The following is a 21,161-nucleotide window of genomic DNA, read 5'->3' as shown; positions in this document are numbered from 1 at the left end:
ACTTAAACCATCTATTATTCTTATGTGGTCGCACAGAAAGTAAACACGAGAGACAAGTATTCTCTCACTGACGATGCACCTCCACAGGGGACAATCAGGACTTAACCAATTTCCCTATCATTGTTCCTTCGGTTTACTTTCCTTTATTAAAATCATGTGGTCTGCAGGAGAAGGCCAGTTGTGGGAGGGAGGAGGGAGATAACTGAAATGGGATCCCACCAATCAGGAACCTGTGTATCCTCTTATTTTGGGGACTTGCCCCATAGAAAATTCCTTTTTGGAGCACTCTTTTATTAATTAATGACAAAAAATAATGTATAGAGATATGATGTATATAGTTAAAACATAACTTTTATTTCTTACCAATATAATATAAGTGGGGGAAAGGGTTAATTTTTACAAGAGACAGATACATTAAAGCATGTTTAACAGTAGAATAAAGCAAGTGTTCAATGCATGTTACTGTGGCCCTAATTCCGAGTTGATCACTCGCTAGCTGCTTTTAGCAGCAGTGCAAATGCTAGGCCGCCACCCTCTGGGAGTGTATCTTAGCTTAACAGAAGTGCGAACAAAAGTTTAGCAGAATTGCTCGAAAATCTTTTCCTGCAATTTCTGAGTAGCTCCAGACCTACTCCTAGATTGTGATCACCTCAGTCCGTTTAGTTCCTGCTTTGACGTCACAAACATGCCCTGAGTTTGGCCAGCCACTCCCCTGTTTCCCCAGCCACTCCTGCGTTTTAGCCTGACATGCCTGCTTTTTTTTTTTTAGCACACTCCCGGAAAATGCTCAGTTACCACCCAGAAACACCCACTTCCTGTCAATCACTCACCGATCAGAATAGCGACTGAAATGCGTAGCTCCTTCCTGTGAAAAATTGCTTTGTTTTGTGTGAAATTACTTGGCGCGTGCGCCCTGCAGCCCATACGCATGCGAAGAACAGCCGATTTTTAGCCTGATTGCTATGCTGCGAAAAACGTCAACAAGCGATCAACTCGGAATGAGGGCATATATCCCCTATGGTGGTTTAAAATCAGATTAGTTCCAAAAATAGGAACAATTCAGATCCTAGCAGTGCACATACAGTAGATCAAAATGTCCTCCCAGAGGAAGAAACAAAAGAGCTAATGGCTTAATACCAATAAAGTAATAAAAAACAGTAATAGCTGAAATAGTCAAGAGTTAGCCCTGTGCATATATGCAAATTTTAATGCTCACTATTTGTAGTTAGTGTATTCATAGGAATTAGCCGACTTCGCCCAGTCTTATGTAAATAGGTCCTCCAGATAGACTGTATATCAATATGTGTTCTACAATATTGTTTGGAGTGTCAGGCGGCTGATCTTATCCTTGAGACACTTCTACAAAAGCTGTTACATTTGTCATAGTATATCCTCCACAGCAGTATGTAGTAGCGATACATTTGTAATGAAATCTCTTCAGCAGCAATACATGGCATCATTACTCACAAGGAGTTGTGTTAGGTTCCTGGTGCTCAGAACAAGGGAGATGTTATGAAGTGAGTCCAGAGCACCAGGACGTAACGCTGGGAAAGGGAATAGCCCCTGGCGCCCTATCTCCGTTGTCTCGCCCGTGCTGTCAATACACCCTTGCGAGACTATGGTTGCTTGAGCCCATGGCAGCCGCGTTTGAAGGGCGGATTATGTCTGCCCAACTTCGATGCCCCCTCAGGTCTTAATGAGAGACAAAGAGTGTACCGAGACAGGGTGATAACAAGGGGCCCTCTAACTGAGACAACCAAAGCCAGGGGCTACTAACTAGCCTAAAACTAAATGTATGTGCGACTTGCCGCCAAAGGAAAAGAACAACAAAGGAAATGCTGACCACACGCCGACACAATACTTTTGTGTACCGGCGGTGACAGCATAAGCAGAACCCTCTGCAAAACACCAGTGACAGAAATAATAACGGAATACAGCGGCCTAGGCCAACGGACGCGGCAGAGCCGCTACTCACGGAACCGGTACGAATACTGGCAAACAGACAGGAACACCCAATGCTGCTGACACAGACTCTCAGAACTGGAGGACAGGCAGAATCCCAAACGACAGACCAGTGGACACCAAGAAGCCAGAAACTTGACCAGGCACAGGCAAAGCCACTGGACCTCAGGACAGGAACACCTCACGGCAGGACACGGGATCAGACACAGAAATCGACACAGGGACTGACACAGGAATCGACACAGGAAGCAGCTCTACTGACACTGCTACACAGGAGCTCAGGAACTAGCAGGAACCAAGCTCAGAACTCAAGCAGACTGAAAACCTAGAAATATCACCAGCGTCTGTGAATTGCAGTCAGCCAGCATATAACAGAGAGGCCTAATTAATAATTTCATGCAGCTGCCCTGTTGCATGACTCCAAACTGACAAGATGCAATTAGCAACCAGGTGAGGCTGAACACATGGGAACAAGCTGCAATTACACAGACTCACCAGCGGCAGCAACCAAGAGTATTCTAAAACAGAGCAACGGGAAATCCTGGCCTGCAAGACAACTTATAAACATAAAATACATAACTGACATGCAAAACAGGAATGAGCCACAGCCGTGGCTCATAACAGTACCCCCCCCTTGAGGAGGGGTCAAAGGACCCCAAAATACAGACTATCCAAAACAAGGGATACAAAAAAAAACAAACCTGACACACTGGTCTAACAGACACGAAAACAGAAACAAGCTGCAACCACAGCTTGTAACAGTGCCCTCCCCCTGACGGTGGCCACTGGACACAAGACAAGGAAATTGTTTTTTTTTTATCAAGGCAAGAGTCAAAAATTATTTATTTTTCTTCTTCTTTTTAAAAAGCTCTTTAGTTCTGACCAAGGTAATTCCCCAAACATTGTCTGAAGTGATTTTACCACCCAGCAAGGCTGTGTTCAAATCAGAGACAGGTTTCTTACCCTTGGGAGCTGAACTTTCTGGCAAAGTACTATTATTATTAGAAGAAGAAGTCAGAAAAGCACATCCTGCAGTCAAAACAATGGGCTGGGACTCTTGTGCCGAGTTTACAGTATTTGGTGGACTCTCAACAGACAAGACAGGTGACTTAGAGGAACCTGAACCAATTTCTTTGGAACCATATCTGTTTCCTTCCCATCTGACTGACTGGAGTACTTTGCTAGGACCTGGTCACTATTGACCTGACTCGAGGCAGAGACTTTCTGAACCCCACCCGGTGCAGAGACTTTCTGAACCCCACCCGGGGCAGAGACTATCTGAACCCCACCCGGGGCAGAGACTTTCTGAACCCCACCCGGGGCAGAGACTTTCTGAACCCGGGTGCCCGGGGCAGTGACTTTCTGAACCCCACCCGGGGCAGTGACTTTCTGAACCCCACCCGGGGCAGTGACTTTCTGAACCCCACCCGGGGCAGTGGCCTCCGGGAACCCCGCTGGGGCAGTGGCCTCCGGGAACCCCGCTGGGGCAGTGGCCTCTGGGAACCCCGCTGGGGCAGTGGCCTCCGGGAACCCCGCTGGGGCAGTGGCCTCCGGGAACCCCGCTGGGGCAGTGGCCTCCGGGAACCCCGCTGGGGTCAGCACCTCGGATTCTTTTTCTGGGACCGGGCTGTCGGCCTCCCTCACTGGGACCGGGCCGCCAGCCTCCCTTACTGAATCGATAATTATCGAAACTTTTCCCGGGACTATGACCTCTGGGACTTTTGCTGAAGCTATAACCTTCGGATCCTCCACTAACGCTATGCTTCTTGAGTCCTTTCCTGGGGAAGCGACTTCTAGACCCTTCTTAGAGGCTGCGTCTCTCGAGACCCCACTTGGGGATATTACTTCAAATATCCCTTCTGGGGTTTTGCTTCTCGAGTTCCCTTCTAGAACTATGGTTTTAGATACCCTTTCTGGGGTTGCGTTTTTCAAGTCCCTTCCTGGGGTAACAGCTTCTGAGACCCCTTCTGGTATGGACACCTGAGCTACAATATTTGATGTCCCTCTATAAGCTTGGGCATCGGGTACCGCTCCAGCACTCTGGGCATCGGGTACCGCAAAAAGATCCTGAGCATCGGGCACCTCTCCAGGACCCTGGGCAACGGGCACCTCTCCAGGACCCTGGGCAACGGGCACCACTCCAGGACCCTGGGCTGGCACCACTCCAGGACCCTGGGCTATGGGCACCACTCCAGGACCCTGGGCTATGGGCACCACTCCAGGACCCTGGGCATCGGGCACCACTCCAGGACCCTGGGCATCGGGCACCGCTCCAGCACTCTGGGCATCGGGCACCGCTCCAGCACTCTGGGCATCGGGCACCGCTCTAGCACTCTGGGCATCGGGCACCGCTCCAAGATCCTGAGCATCGGGCACCGCTCCAAGATCCTGAGCATCGGGCACCACTCCAGGATCCTGGGCTACGGGCACCGCTCCAGGATCCTGGGCTACGGGCACCGCTCCAGGACCCTGGGCTACGGGCACCACTCCAGGGGCTTGCAACTCTGCTTCAACAGGAACCTCAAGAGAGGAGAGAAACATTCTCTTTTGATTCCTGAATCTATAATGGGGCTCCCTTGCCCAAGGACCCCAATTATAGGACAGAGAGCTTTTTAGTGTGGGTTGTGTGACAAGTACCTCTGCCATAGTAGAGACAGGAGTAGGTCTTGTATCCTGACTCAACTTGGCCAGAGGGCAAGACTCGTCACCACACTTTGGCTTGCGTAACTCACAGGTCTGCAGATAGTGGCCTAAACCCCCACAATATAGGCACAAGTTTAAGTTTCTGCGACGCAGACGCTCCTCTTCTGAGAGCCTGGGCCGCAGAAAACTTTCAAACCTTTTCTCTTCAATTAAACCAGAGGACTCTCTTGTCGCCATACTGTGAACAAGAGTCTCTTTAGAGATAGATGTACTCTCAACGACTTCTGGCAAGATGAGCAAGATTTTATTCAGAAGGTTTTGCAGTTGCTTTAGGGATTGCTGCAAAACTTCTAGTCGCTCTGGTCTCAAAGTACTGAAAGCAGAGTTCAGGGCTACGAGAGATGCCTGCAGGGCTTGCATAGTAGACATAGGAGGATTTAAAACTAGACAAGGCAAGACAAGGCTAGACAAGGCAAGACTGAATTTTTTAAACTAGACAAGACAGGACTGGATTTTAAACACCGGACTGGATTCTGCACACTGGATTATAGACAGGACTGGATTCTAAACACCGGACTGGATTCTGCAAACTGAATTCTAGACAGGACTGGATTCTTGACTAGACACTGGACTGGGCCAAAAAAGAAAAAAAGATTTTATTTCTTTCTTGTGGTATGGCTGGTGATAATGTTAGGTTCCTGGTGCTCAGAACAAGGGAGATGTTATGAAGTGAGTCCAGAGCACCAGGACGTAACGCTGGGAAAGGGAATAGCCCCTGGCGCCCTATCTCCATTGTCTCGCCCGTGCTGTCAATACACCCTTGCGAGATTATGGTTGCTTGAGCCCATGGCAGCCGCGTTTGAAGGGCGGATTATGTCTGCCCAACTTCGATGCCCCCTCAGGTCTTAATGAGAGACAAAGAGTGTACCAAGACAGGGTGTTAACAAGGGGCCCTCTAACTGAGACAACCAAAGCCAGGGGCTACTAACTAATCTAAAACTAAATGTATGTGCGGCTTGCCGCCAAAGGAAAAGAACAACAAAGGAAATGCTGACCACACGCCGACACAATACTTTTGTGTACCGGTGGTGACAGCATAAGCAGAACCCTCTGCAAAACACCAGTGACAGAAATAATAACGGAATACAGCGGCCTAGGCCAACGGACGCGGCAGAGCAGCTACTCACGGAACCGGTACGAATACTGGCAAACAGACAGGAACACCCAATGCTGCTGACACAGACTCTCAGAACTGGAGGACAGGCAAAATCCCAAACGACAGACCGGTGGACACCAAGAAGCCAGAAACTTGACCAGGCACAGGCAAAGCCACTGGACCTCAGGACAGGAACACCTCACGGCAGGACACGGGATCAGACACAGGAATCGACACAGGAAGCAGCTCTACTGACACTGCTACACAGGAGCTCAGGAACTAGCAGGAACCAAGCTCAGAACTCAAGCAGACTGAAAACCTAGAAATATCACCAGCGTCTGTGAATTGCAGTCAGCCAGCATATAACAGAGAGGCCTAATTAATAATTTCATGCAGCTGCCCTGTTGCATGACTCCAAACTGACAAGATGCAATTAGCAACCAGGTGAGGCTGAACACATGGGAACAAGCTGCAATTACACAGACTCACCAGCGGCAGCAACCAAGAGTATTTTAAAACAGAGCAACGGGAAATCCTGACCTGCAAGACAACTTATAACATAAAATACATAACTGACATGCAAAACAGGAATGAGCCACAGCCGTGGCTCATAACAAGTTGATACAGGTATACTAGGTTTACTATTATTTATGGGTTGTATCTTAACACATTATAGGTTTATATTTGTGAGAATTTAACAAGCACATGTACGAGTTATCCACAAACCACATCAAGTGTTATTTTCACATATTTGGACTCGTACAAATTGTTCACAAGCCATATAGAGTGTTGTTTTCACATAATTAGACTAATGACCCAAATCCAAACCTATCAATACATATGAATAAGGCTTGTGTCTCCACCAAAGTATGCATCATCTATTTTTATGAATCCTGCATCATAATTTAAAAAATATTTGACATGGTATTTGCAGCCACCAACTCGCTTCTAAATTGCTGCTTAAATATGAGTGTATTTCTGCTGCAGTAGTGTACACCGATATTTCTGTCATTCATAGAAAGCATAAAATTTGACATAAATTTCATACCCACAGCGGGGCATATCATACGTATGGAAACAGAGCTGTATCAGATCACATGGATCCCCGTATTATCACAGGCGTAAATGGTATATGTAAATTCCTTCAACTTAATCATTTATAATTTTATGTACCCATATTGAATAAAAAGATCAAGCATAGTGTGTGGTGTGAGGGAGAAAATATCTCGCTTATTTTTCACCGTCACATATAGTATGATATACTTTGTCTCAGACAGACCATCGGTGCACCTCAATAAAAATTAGTAAGGCCTTTCAATTAAAGAAGCGTGTGAGAGAAAAGTCATTTGAGGTTAGTACAGTATACTTTGCAGATATCCCCATCTGCTGCCCTCCCTCATCATAAGAGCGGAAGAAGGGTGAGAGTGGGGATACTGCTATGCTGATAGAAAAAAGAGCCCCAGTGTCCCTCCGTGTCACTGTATTCGGTGTTAGAGGTGCCCTGTTACCATGTGTGTGGCAAGGCTCCAATGTGCCGCGGGGACCAGGGGGACACCTGTGAAGGAAGATAGGTAAAGAAGAGTACAATATATTGCCAGATCCTCAATCACGGCTGTCTCTCTTTCCTCACTTTGGAATCACTTTACATATGTTGATAATTCTAATGGCAAAACATGACAGAATACAAGATGCCAAAGATAATAGAACTCTCCTTAATTATACTGCAATTAAAACAAAGAGCATTACTGTAAAAAGGAGAGACGAGAGCGGGAGAGAAAGGGAGAAATGTTTAATACCAGACTGCCGGCCGCGGCCATGCTGCCAGGCACGTCCTCCCAACTCTCGGATCACAATTCATGTGTTGCCAACTACGTCCTCCTCCTTCTTCCAAAACAGGGGAATATAAACATCACAGCAACTTCACTTGTCAAACTTCTCCAATGCGGATTCTCCTGCAGAGAAGAGATGTGTGGAAATAAAGGCAACTCAGCTGACAGCTGGACGTACGTTTCACCTAAAGGGCTTGATCACCAGCCTGCTGTTACTTCTCTGTGTCCACTGTTTTAAGCGTCACAGACACACTCAGCTGTCGGTATTCAAATTAAATTAAAAGAAATACCAGGTTTCCTATGATTGATGACAGCTGGATTAATAAGAATTCAAATAACGATTTCATCAATTATTGTCAATAAGTCTCATGTTATAATTTCAAAAGGTGAATTTTATATAAGAAATATTAAATGAGTGCACTCCTATGAACATCAATATATACGGGAGAAACCCGTGCACGCAAAGTACGCATAGATAGTAATGTGTGAATGAATTAATCAGTAAAAATTATTTATATATATTTTTTATATATATTTTTTATGTGCCACTATATAATAAAATTGATCTGTACAAAGAAAATGCAAAAGGTTCCCACAATAGATTGGAAGAAAGATAAATGACTGAACAGCCTTTTACAGTTTCTATACAAGCCCTGCACACCACAAGTATTTATAATTATCACTAATAGCATCATTCATTGATATCCTGATGTAGGGCCTTTGGGAAGTAAAATGTATTACGAGCTATGCGCCCAAGTGCATGTGTGCATATCATAGACACTCGCGCATGCGCATGCATGCACGACTGCTATGGTACATGCCAGCATGAGATTTAATTAATTATGAACTCTCATTACATGAGGTAAATTTAATAATCATCGTCGACATTATTCATGAATATCCTGATGTGTGGTCTTTATGGAATATAATATATTGTAAGGTGTGTGTCCGAGTGTTTGTGTGCATATATATACACACTCACGTATGCGCATGCATGCACAGTCACTCGGGCACATATCAGCGTATAGGATGTAATTAGATGCTCATGTTTCATAGAGTAGTTAAAAAAATCATCAGCAGCATCATTCATGGGTATCTTGATGTATGATCTTAATAAAATGTAATGTATTGTAAGCTATACATCTACGTGCATGTATGCAAATCGTAGACACCTACACATAGGATTCAGGTATATGCCAGCATATGAGATTAAATAAAATAAAGGCTCATATCTCATGGCATAGGGGAGCTGTAACTAATTATGCTCATTAGTTTTATGTTGTTAGTAGTATCCAAAAGTCCATAGCTTTAATATATTCATATTAGGACAAAATTAGGATTACAAATAGAGAATGGGAAAGAGAAGGGGGAAGAGATGGGGACCTGCACATGGAGAGAAGATACATAAGGGGAAAACCATGGAGAAATAATAAGACTGGTAACTATACATCATCTGAAATTGATTCATCAGAAAATGAAGAGGTCGGAGATCATGGACCAAGGACTGATGTTCCTAACAGAGGAGACTCTAATATGAGACAGACTTTTTTAGATACTGGTCGGACGCATCAAGGTCGTCCCCCAAGAGGAGGAAGAGGAGGGGAGGCAAAAAGAGGAGGGAACAGACAAAGATGGGAGTCAATGTCTCCCACAAGATATTCCCCTCAGTTCTACAGAAACAAATGAGTACAAACAATGAATTAAATATCATCAATTTGTCCGACAATACCCTGACAGAGGACCAAACACAAGTTCTCATTAAAGGTCTGTAATTTTCGCCATCTAAAACATTCAATCGGTTTATCTGGCGAAAAATTCTACATCTTTTTGGGAGAAAATTACTTCTAAAAAAATTATTTGCCACAAGGCATTTGAGCGAGACAATGATATCATCGCCAGAAACGTTGGGCTCAAGAAGAGATACTCAAATGTCTTGGTCTACCCAGGAAGTGGAGGCTTTGGAAAACTTAGAAGATCTCTTGGAGGCAGGAGGAGAGCCAATCTCTGAGGTGGCAGGAATGAGACCTAGGTGTAAAAACAAATTCACCTTCTTTCCCCAACATAACATCAGTCCTGAAACAAAAGTATTTCTAAACTTGGTCTCTAAGGAATTCGATAAAATTCATAAAAAATCAAGACAGCAAAAATTTCCCAAAAATATAACTTATAAAGAAAAAATGGCTTTGGATGAAATAAAAAATTGGGAAGACGAGGTAATCAAGCCTTCGGATAAAGGTGGGAATACAGTGTTGTGGCATAAAATGATGTATGTCAAGGAAGCATACAAGCAACTGAATAACACACCCTGTAATCATAGGCTACTGCTGAATCCCACCTCCAACTATATGGAAATTTACAACAAGATGATAGGTAGAGCTTTCGCCAATTATATCATTTCTATAGAAGAGCATCACTTTTTGAAAATTGAAAACCCCCAGATCCCCACCTTCTATCTACTTCCAAAAGTGCACAAAAACCTTGAAGAACCTCCTGGATGCCCAATTGTATCTGGCATCAGAGGGATGTCAGAGAAAGCCAGCATCTTTGTCGACACCAATCTAAGATCACATGTCATTCAATTGGCCTCATATGTTAAAGATACACCTGATGTCCTCAATAGGACTAGATGACATCAGTTTAGAAGAGAACCATATACTAGTCAGCATTGATGTTGAGTCATTATGTACATGTATATCTCATGAATTGGGTTTGAAAGCAACTGAATACTTTTTAAGTATGGAAGGAATGGGTGATTTTCAGATATTTTTGGTCAAATTACTTGAATTCGTTCTGAACAAAAATAATTTTGTGTTTGATGATCACTTCTACATCCACGTAAGAGGAACGGCAATGGGGGCGCCTGTGCACCCACATATGCCAATCTCTTCCTGAAATGGTGGGAGAGGGAGGTTGTCTTCTGTTAGAAGAATGAACTGCAGCTGGAACATGTAGTAATATGGCTTCACTACATTGACGACGTATTTATGATTTGGGATGGCCCGGAAGTGGAGCTTTTTAGGTTTCTAGAAAATCTTAATAAGAACAATCTCAACATCAAATTTACTATGGAGTCTAGTAAACATGAGATTTCATTCCTTGATCTGAAAATCTATAGAGATGAAACAAATAAGTTGGCCACCAAACTTCATCGCCAAGCAACAGCCACAAATAGCATACTGCGTAACTCCAGTTCCCATTTCCCTCCGACCATCCCTAATATACCTAAAGGGGAATTTCTCAGGCTAAAAAGAAATTGCTCTGACATACAAGTATTTCAGCAAGAAAGTGAAAGTCTGATTGCACGGTTACGAGAACGAGGATATAGTCACCATCTAATTAAAAAGGCTAGAAAATCAGCCCTTGGAACAGACAGAAGCACACTTATCTTTACACAAAAAACTGAGAGGAAACCACATGAGGAGATGAGGTTCGTTGGGGATTTTTGTAAGGAATGGAGACAACTTAAGGATGGAATTCAAAAACACAGGAATATCCTACTTTCAGATCCAGATTTGGCTACCAACTTTGGGGACAGGGTGGCAATGAGTTGGAGGAGGTCTCCCAATTTAAGAGACCAATTGGTCCAAAGCCATTTCAAGAGGAAAACTCCTAGTCTACCTACTGTAAGGGGCACATTCCCTTGTGGATCATGCTGTGCACATGACTATATGATACCCATACAGGAAATCCAAGACAAGTATGGGAGCACATGCAGGATTGTTGACTTCTTTAATTGTAGGACCACTAATGTTGTCTACTGTGTGTCATGTACCTGTGGGAAACTATATGTTGGGATTAATACCCGCATGTTTAAAACCAGGATTTTGGAACATGCAGGAACTATTCAAAGACATTGGTAACTTTAGACAACTGACAACGGTGGCTAGACACTTTCACAAACATCGTAATGATGGTTTACACAAGATGAAGACCTTTGGTCTTGAGAAGATCAAACTTGGTATCAGAGGAGGTAATGTGATGCAATAGCTCCTCAAGAAAGAAAGTGAATGGACCTTCAAGTTGGGAAGCATGGCCCCAAATGGAAGCACATTAATTATACTGTGTTTCTATAACTACTCTAAATCTCTAGTACGAACCTGAAGGATAACATCATGTGTAGGAGGATCCTCTATTAATTATAGCAGATTTATGTCACTTGACATATAGTATATCTAAACAACTTGATTCTAGACTGCCAATACATGACAATGGCAGGATTTATCATCATCCCACACCTTTAATTTTATCACATTTGCACGACCGGGTCTGCACATTTTATATATATATATATATATATATACATCACATGCAGAGGTGCGGCACTCAGACTATAATAAAAGACACTGGGTCGGTGGAATAATAGTCAACGTTTCAATATATTAAATATTGTCGTCAGGGTGGTCCTGACGACAATATTTAATATATTGAAACGTTGACTATTATTCCACCGACCCAGTGTCTTTTATTATAGTCTGAGTGCCGCACCTCTGCATGTGATACACTTAATTCCTGTGAAGGCACCGACGCAGCTGACTGAGAGGCAAGGAGTGCCGGACCTGTGCTATCTATATATATATATATATATATATATATATATATATATTTTTTTTTTTTAACTTCGCAGTCCCCTTCTTGTTCACGGGTGTCACATTCACTTTTTTCACCTACATTTTTTCTTGGTCAATACACTTTAATTTGTACACGTTTCAATTTCATACACCAGTACTTTTATCCTTAATATTATATGTGCGCTTTAGGCACATACACATCACACGCTAATTCACATACTCACAAGATTTGTTTACACTTGCACTTTCAGTTTAAGTAACACATTTTTATAAATTCAGACAGAGTGTAACTAATAATACAAAAATATATTCTAGTTAATATCTTGGATATATAGAAAGATGTATACATATTAATTAACCTGGATTGATCGCATATTATTAACAGAGAAAAATACTTAAGTATTATTCAATTTATTTACATCTCCAATGTGTCAGGTAATATAGATCAGCATAGCATAGAATATATAAATAGCATATATAACCTGCAGTATTATAGGTGAACATGCAAGATTCAATCTGTTCCCCTTACGTATCTTCTCTCCATGTGCAGGTCCCCATCTCTTTATCCCCCTTCTCTTTCCCATTCTCTATTTGTAATCCTAATTTTGACCTAATATGAATATAATAAAGCTACGGACTTTTGGATACTACTAGCAACATGAAACTAATGAGCATAATTAGTTAAAACTCCCTTATGCCATGAGATATGAGCCTTTATTTTATTTAATCTCATATGCTGGCATATACCTGAATCCTATGTGTAAGCGTCTACGATGTGCATACATGCACTTAGATGTATAGTTTACAATACATTACATTTTATTAAGATCATACAACAAAATACTCATGAATGATGCTGATGATGATTTTTTGTAACTACCCTATGAAACTTGAGCATCTAATTACATCCTATACGCTGGTATGTGCCTGAGTGACTGTGCATGCATGCGCATACGTGAGTGTATATATATGCACACATACACTCGGACACACAGCTTACAATGTATTATATTCCAAAATGCTGATTGAAAAAAGAGCCCCAGTGTCCCTCCGTGTCACTGTATTCGGTGTTAGAGGAGCCTTGTTACCATGTGTGTGGCAAGGCTCCAATGTGCCGCGGGGACAGGGGGACACCTGTGAAGGAAGATAGGTAAAGAAGAGTACAATATATTGCCAGATCCTCAATCACGGCTGTCTCTCTTTCCTCACTTTGGAATCACTTTACATATGTTGATAATTCTAATGGCAAAACATGACAGAATACAAGATGCCAAAGATAATAGAACTCTCCTTAATTATACTGCAATTAAAACAAAGAGCATTACTGTAAAAAGGAGAGACGAGAGCGGGAGAGAAAGGGAGAAATGTTTAATACCAGACTGCCGGCCGCGGCCATGCTGCCAGGCACGTCCTCCCAACTCTCGGATCACAATTCATGTGTTGCCAACTACGTCCTCCTCCTTCTTCCAAAACAGGGGAATATAAACATCACAGCAACTTCACTTGTCAAACTTCTCCAATGCGGATTCTCCTGCAGAGAAGAGATGTGTGGAAATAAAGGCAACTCAGCTGACAGCTGGACGTACGTTTCACCTAAAGGGCTTGATCACCAGCCTGCTGTTACTTCTCTGTGTCCACTGTTTTAAGCGTCACAGACACACTCAGCTGTCGGTATTCAAATTAAATTAAAGAAATACAAGGTTTCCTATGATTGATGACAGCTGGATTAATAAGAATTCAAATAACGATTTCATCAATTATTGTCAATAAGTCTCATGTTATAATTTCAAAACCTAAATCCTCTACTGGGACTTACTATCTGGACTGCTACCTGCGTATTATTTCTGGGCTATATTTACTTCTGTTTCCTGTGAATTATCTACTTCTGTGTGCGGTGAGAAATAAACCATCACTTTGGTTTCATCTGCTCGGTGTCTGGGTGATTAGAAGAACCCCATATCCTTACAACCACCTACATCTGTGCCCTACTATGTCACATAATGCGGAATGATGGCTGTTTACTATGGAATGACAGCTGTTTTATTCGCCACCCCTAAGCAAAAATAGTTTTAAAGCAGTGCATACTGTATGTCCCATTTAAGCCCCCAATTTTTCTATGATCCCCTAAGTGGACTCACTAATCCTTTTTAATATGCGTCCGCCTAAATCTGTACCCTACTATACATGTCACATATAGCAGAATAACGGCTGTTTACTATGGAATGACAGCTGTTTTATTCACCATCCCTAAGCAAAAAAATAGCATTAAAGCAGTGCATATGTCCCATTTAAGCCCCCAATTTTTCTATGTAGTTTCAATGCCCAGGGCTGGGGATGGACCCTCCATCAGAAAATTCAGCTGGTGGCTGCAGGAGGAGTCAACAGGACAGTCTGGTCCTGTGCCAGCCCTCCTCCCTGAAAAGCCAGTATCTCAGCTGCAGCTCCTTCTGCGCACTCCTCCTCCAGGATAACCTCCTCAGGTTTATGTGTGCAATATTCTCGCCTATCGCTCATCTCCGTCTTGAGAAAGGTAGCGTTTACAGCTCCGCACGGTTCCCAGGGTCACTACCGATATCTGAGATCACACAGTAAGCACACAATTATACATGAAAAACCATAACCAGACTTAATACATTATTTACAGATAACAATAACAATTACAGTTAAGATTATATAAGAGAAATAACCACACAAAAGCAAGACACTCCTGCCCCTACACAGTCACTAGCCACCTAAGGGGGAATCCTTGCGTTTGGCGACTCCTGGCAGATGCGGGTTGCTGGAAGGGGCGATAATGTCTGTCTTGCTGATCCCGGCCACGTGACCTGTGTGAATCCACTACTCTTGCGACTAGGGTAAGCTAGAAAAGTCACCCAGCTCCTGCTGGCACACTTAAGCCAGTTTAGAGGATCAAAAGAAAAAGAATTCCCTCTAGTGGGCACACACGGACTGGTATACTTTCTTAAAGTCAAATATCTTTATGATAGATGACCACAATTTCTAAAATTTCTGGCGGGCTTCTCCTACATAAAAGGTATGTCACTTTCTGTTTTTACTGTTATACACCTTGACAAAGGGGCGGGTAAGCCCCGAAACGTCGGCTTATTTATTCATGTTTTGAATACAACTTTTTGCACATTTACAAAACCCTGAGTGCCGCTGTCATCTTTATTGGGATATTGCACATTGTTACCAGGAGGCACCAGGGTCACGAGTGTCCGTCAGGAGGAGTGCCGGTCCACATCTGCTATATACACTCTTATTATAAATAATTTAGTGGTGGACTCTTTTAATTAACCAAAGTGTCTATTGATGTTCATTGTACATTCATAAATAGAATTATTTTAAATAGATTGCTGCTTCTGGGAGCAATATCCCTGTGCTGCTGTTCTTAGTAGGTGACTGTATGATGAATTGTATGTATTAGGGCCTCTCTTTGCCTTAGGCTCTCCTTGTTCCTATCTGGCAAGGGGACAATCCACAGATAATTAGGGCTTATTCACCTTCCCTCTACATACTGTGTGTGTATATCATTGATGTCGTAAGTGCTGTGTTCTACATGGCAAACCGCCGTGTTTATAATATCTATATCAACACCAATTACACACACATAATGTATTACAAGGTTTTTTGGGGCACATTCATCATCCAGCTTATATTCACTTAATAATATTGGGACAGTTATTTATTTAATATGATATTTCACACATATATTTTTTACATGTGTGTGGTAGCACAGTGTGTTTTAACTGTGATATTGCCTATATAATGCAACTCGCATATCACAGTGTAACTGGGACCTTTGTGTGTCCCCTCAGTGCAGTGCCGTTACTATACTGTTACAATATTATAGCCATTATACTAGTACACTATATAGCTGTTTCTCGGGGGCCCCGCGTTATGGTTTAACACACTGTAACCCTGTAGCCCTGGAGCGGCATTGATCTCAGCTCTCTCACGCCGCGTGGCTTGGTGCGCTGAATGGTGGCCGTCTCCAACTGTGTGTATTAACAATAGCACCCGCAGCGGCTGCAGCTTCTATTATGAATATAAACACTATGAACACTACTACTAGACAGGTAGTGCAACTGAACAGTGGCTAAGCTGGGTAATAGAAAGGACACATGGTATCTGCATCCGATCTCCTAATGATCGTTTCACATTTGCTTAATCATAGGAAACCCGATTTCCGGGTTTAAGGGAACTATATCCCCTGTCTCAGTCCCTCATTCGTCATCCATTTTGATTCACAGGTCCAAACGCCTATCAATATTTATTGTGTATAAAAATCCAATATATTTTGCTTGCTGATTGCAGTATTAAAATTGCAAAAACATGTTTTATTCTGTTTATATTTTGCTTGCTGATTGCAGAATTAGATTTGCAAAAACATGTAGTCCTCAGGAAAAAAAAATTCTCTCTTTTATGACAATTTACATCTATATTTTATGATGACCTGCCAAATATTGGTTCATTATAATTTTTTTTATATTTCAGTATTCTTATTAGAATTAAATAATAGCAATGATCTAAACTGTAATCAGGAGGTCTACAATTTTCAAAATTTAATCTTCTTGCCTAGATGTTTACTAAATAATAAATTATAATCTTTTTATTTTGTATTTTAGTTTGTGTCTCTATTTGTGTATAGACAGTGATAGGCTATTCTTAATTTATATTTCAGTGTACATAGCATTAATTTATTCATTGTCCCTAAGTCAAAGTTTTCATTAATACACATTATCCCAAATTCTGTGGAGAGCTATATTGTTATAGGGATGGTTTAATATTATATAGACTTGATATAACCTAATCCAAGGAAAACCTGAATCATGTCTATAATATTCTTCTGTGTATTACCCTATATTCAATATCCCAAGCTTTCCCCTCGGGATTGGTTTTGTACTAGGAATGTTCATATCAATGAATATCTTTGCATGTCTCTACTTTAGGATGTTACAACCCTCTCTTTATAGTAGTTGTCTCTCCTTCTCTGTCCAGGTTCGCTTCAGTATCTTATTCAGATATCTCTTAGACCTTTTGCTTTTATTTTCTTCTGTTCTATGATTGGTGGACTCATGGGAAGATGTTTTCGTTTAAAGTTATTATTAGTGAATCTTGTGGTTCCTGGGTATCTGATATTGAACATGTGTCCCGAGGGGATTCCCTTCTTTCCTTTCTTTTGGGTTTATGTTAATAAATAATGTGGTAATGGGATTTGTGTATAATCAATTATACAAAACTTGTGCTGTGTGTGTGAAATAGATAGGGTGTTGGTTATTCCCAGTACATATTCTGTGACATATAACTAGTGATATAGTGATTCTTATAAGGGTTACATAAATTTGTGTCATACTTTCTTCGAGTGTGTTAAGGTGATTGTGTATACTTCAAAACTGTTAGGCGCCGGGGTCCGCTCGTCTGCGCGGCCCGGCTCCCTAGCAACACTAGACGCCGGGCGCGCTGAGCCGCACGGACCCTAGCAACGGGGACGCCACTGGCGGACCGCGTTCCCCGTTGCTAGGCTGAAGGGGTTAAGTTATTCACCTGCTCTCTGGCCGTGCAGCAAGACAGCTGCACGGCATTTACCCCAATCAGCCTTTTAGCAGCTGATTGGAGGACTTCTTGTTAAATACATTCCCAGGGCTTCTCACAGACGCCGGTAATAGCTTCCTGCATGCTGCCTTTGTTTGCTGAGAGTCTGTTTCCAGTCCTGCTGTATCCGGTCATTCTGGTCCTCTGAAGTCCTGTACTCGGGAGTTATCATCTCGTCCCTGGAGTCCTGACTGATCACCGTTTATCATCCAGTGGTGTTCGTGAGTCGCGGCTCTGCCGTGTGTAGCGGCTCGGCCGCTTTACCTCTTATATTTTGTTTGGAGCATTTGCGGAGGGTTCCGCTTCCACAGGTCCACTCTGGTATTCGGCGGTGCCGGGTAGGAGTATTGGACAAGTGGATATTTTGGTTGTCCTTTTCCCTGGCGGTTTCTCCGCACATACTTTAGGTTTTTAGTTAGCTCGTAGCCCCTGGCCAGGTTGTTTAGTTAGAGGGCCTCTTGTCATCATCCTGTCTCGGATTTCCCTTTGTCTCTCACTAAGACCGGGGGGGCATCGGAGTTGGGCAGACATAATCCGCCCTTCAAACGCGGCTGCCAAGGGCTCAAGAAACCATAGTCTCGCAAGGGATTTCTGACAGCACGGGTGAGACAACAGAGTTAGGGCGCCAGGGGCTATTGTTCTTTCCTGCTCCCTTCCCCAGCATTCCGTTCCAGTGCTCCGGTCCTAGCCATAAGATCACCTCTGACCGGGAGTGCTGGAATCATAACATTATTACCGGCCATACCAAAAATTAAAATTAAACAGGGCTTAATTTTTTCATTTTCATTCAGTTTTGTTAAGGTTTTTTGGCCTCATGAATCCGACTGGTTTAGGGCCAAATCCTGGCCAGCTCATAGTCAATCAGATTCAAGAACTTACTCAGATGGTTCAGGATCTATCTCTTCGGGTGAAGTCGCAGGAAGATCTTTTGCGGGCCTCCCCAAGGGTAGTCCCTGAACCAAAGATGCATTTGCCTGACCGTTTTTCTGGTGATAGAAAATATTTTTTTAATTTTAAAGAATCCTGTAAACTTTATTTTCGTTTAAGACCAACTGCCTCTGGTACTGAATCTCAGCGGGTTGGGATTATTATTTCTTTACTCCAGGGGGATCCTCAGACCTGGGCATTTGGTTTAAAGGCAGAGGACCTTGCGTTGTTGTCAGTAGACGCTTTTTTTAAGTCTTTAGGGCTTTTGTATGATGACCCAGACAGAGAGGCGTCTGCTGAAAGTCAGCTGCGCGCTCTCAAACAAGGGAGAAATCCTGCAGAGGTTTATTGTACTGAATTTCGCCATAGGTCGAACGACTGTGGCTGGAATGACCCAGCCCTGCGCAGTCAGTTTCGCCTCGGCTTATCAGAGTCTATAAAAGACAGTCTCCTCCAGTACCCCGCTCCTGAGACACTCGATAAACTCATGGAGCTTTCTATTAAGATTGATCGGCGTCTCAGAGAGCGGAGGGCTGAAAAAGGAGCACCTGTAAGATCAAGTCCGTGTTTATATTCCATTCCTGAAGACGTAGAGGAGCCCATGCAGATGGGTCTCTCCCGGCTGTCTCCTGAGGAAAGAGCCAAAAGGCAAAATTCTGGTCTCTGTCTGTACTGTGGGGTTAAGGGGCATTTTGCTCGTAACTGTCCGAACAAGTCGGGAAATGCTTTGACCAGGTGAATGGTGAGGGGGTTCACCTAGGTCTGCAGCTTATCTCCTCGAATAACTCCCTTTTAGTCCCAGTTAAGGTTTCCTTTGGCAGCCTTAGTTCTTTGGTGTCAGCTTTTGTCGACAGTGGAGCTGCAGGAAACTTTATGGATCTAACTTGGGCTAAGGCCTTAGGCATCCCTCAGTTACCTTTGGGTAGGTGTGTCACCATGCATGGCTTAGATGGGAGTCCACTGTCCAATGGGGTTATTTCTCTCCGTACACCCCCTGTATTACTTACAGTAGGAGCTCTACATTCTGAAAAGATCGAGTTCTATCTTACTCATTGCCCAGCAGTTCCAGTTGTTTTGGGTCACCCTTGGCTGGCCTTTCATAATCCCACCATTGATTGGCGCTCAGGGGAGATTTCACAATGGGGTACTTTTTGTGCTAAGGAATGTATTACGTTTCCAGTCAGAGTAGCAGCAATCCTTCCAGAACTCATTCCTGTGGAATACCAGGAGTTTGCTGATGTCTTTTCCAAAGGCAATGCGGACATTCTGCCTCCCCATCGGCCTTATGATTGTGCTATTGAGCTAATTCCTGGTGCCGCTTTGCCAAAGGGAAGACTATATGCATTATCAGGGCCAGAAACTGCGGCTATGAATGATTATGTTAAGGAGAGCCTAGAGAGGATTTATTAGACCATCAAAATCTCCTTTAAGTGCAGGCTTCTTCTTTGTGGAGAAAAAGGATGGCTCGCTTAGACCTTGCATTGACTTTAGAGCCCTGAATAAGATCTCAGTTAAAAACACTTATCCTTTGCCGCTGATTTCTGTACTCTTTGATCAGTTATGTTCGGCTGTGATTTTTTCTAAAATTGATCTTAGAGGAGCGTACAACCTCATCCGAATTAAATCTGGAGATGAGTGGAAGACGGCCTTCAGTACTCAGTCGGGTCACTACGAGTACCTGGTGATGCCGTTCGGCTTGTCTAATGCTCCATCAGTTTTTCAAGACCTCATAAACGATGTGCTCCGTGATTTCCTAGGGAAATTCGTGGTCGTTTACTTAGACGACATCCTGATTTATTCTGAATCAACGGAACAACATGTTACCCAGGTGCGTCTGGTTCTTCAAAGATTACGGGAGAATCATTTATATGCCAAGCTGGAGAAGTGTGTTTCATGTCACGGAAGTATCTTTTTTAGGGTACATTATTTCCCCTCTGGGATTTTTCATGCAACCAAAGAAGCTCCAGGCCATCCTTAGTTGGGCGCAACCCACCAATTTAAAAGCAATTCAGCGCTTTTTAGGGTTTGCGAATTATTATAGGAGGTTCATTCATTCTTTTTCTGACCTGGTTGCTCCCATTGTAGCTCTGACAAAGACAGGCGCGGATCCTACCAACTGGTCGCGTGAAGCTGAGTTGTCCTTTCAAGCCTTGAAACAAGCCTTTGTCTCGGCTCCAGTCCTCAGACATCCCAATCCGGAATTGCCCTTTGTGGTGGAGGTTGATGCCTCGGAAGTCGGAGTGGGGGCTATCCTTTCTCAAAAGGATCCGGAGGCTCTGGAGTTACATCCTTGTGCCTTTATGTCCAGGAAATTCTCCTCCGCTGAATCCAACTATGACGTTGGTAATCGGGAGTTACTGGCGGTAAAGTGGGCTTTCGAGGAGTGGAGGCATTGGTTGGAGGGAGCAAAACATACTATTTCAGTATTGACTGACCATAAAAACCTGCAATACATCGAATCGGCTAAGCGGCTTAATGCCC

The 21,161-nt window shown here is 43.2% G+C and overlaps 2 protein-coding genes across 9 annotated transcripts in view; one reads left to right on the top strand and one right to left on the bottom strand.

The window, feature by feature from the left end:
- LOC134933242 (lymphocyte cytosolic protein 2-like) overlaps positions 1–21,161 on the top strand; it is an 881,523-nt gene that overhangs the window by 691,124 nt on the left and 169,238 nt on the right. The window lies entirely within an intron of this gene.
- LOC134933241 (aggrecan core protein-like) overlaps positions 364–21,161 on the bottom strand; it is a 69,842-nt gene continuing 49,044 nt past the window's right edge. Inside the window, exons 2-3 of the mRNA XM_063928298.1 lie at positions 13,534–13,689; positions 364–7,713 (exon numbers count right to left, since the gene is read on the bottom strand). Coding sequence (XP_063784368.1) covers positions 3,031–5,034 — 2,004 coding nt within the window. The 5' untranslated portion in view covers positions 5,035–7,713; positions 13,534–13,689 and the 3' untranslated portion in view covers positions 364–3,030. The remainder of the gene's footprint in view (positions 7,714–13,533; positions 13,690–21,161) is intronic.

The sequence above is a fragment of the Pseudophryne corroboree genome, chromosome 6 (genome assembly GCF_028390025.1).
Source record: "Pseudophryne corroboree isolate aPseCor3 chromosome 6, aPseCor3.hap2, whole genome shotgun sequence".
NCBI classification, from domain to species: Eukaryota; Metazoa; Chordata; class Amphibia; order Anura; family Myobatrachidae; genus Pseudophryne; species Pseudophryne corroboree.
Note: the sequence above shows the minus strand (reverse complement) of the source record. Positions and strands in the feature narration are given on the sequence as shown.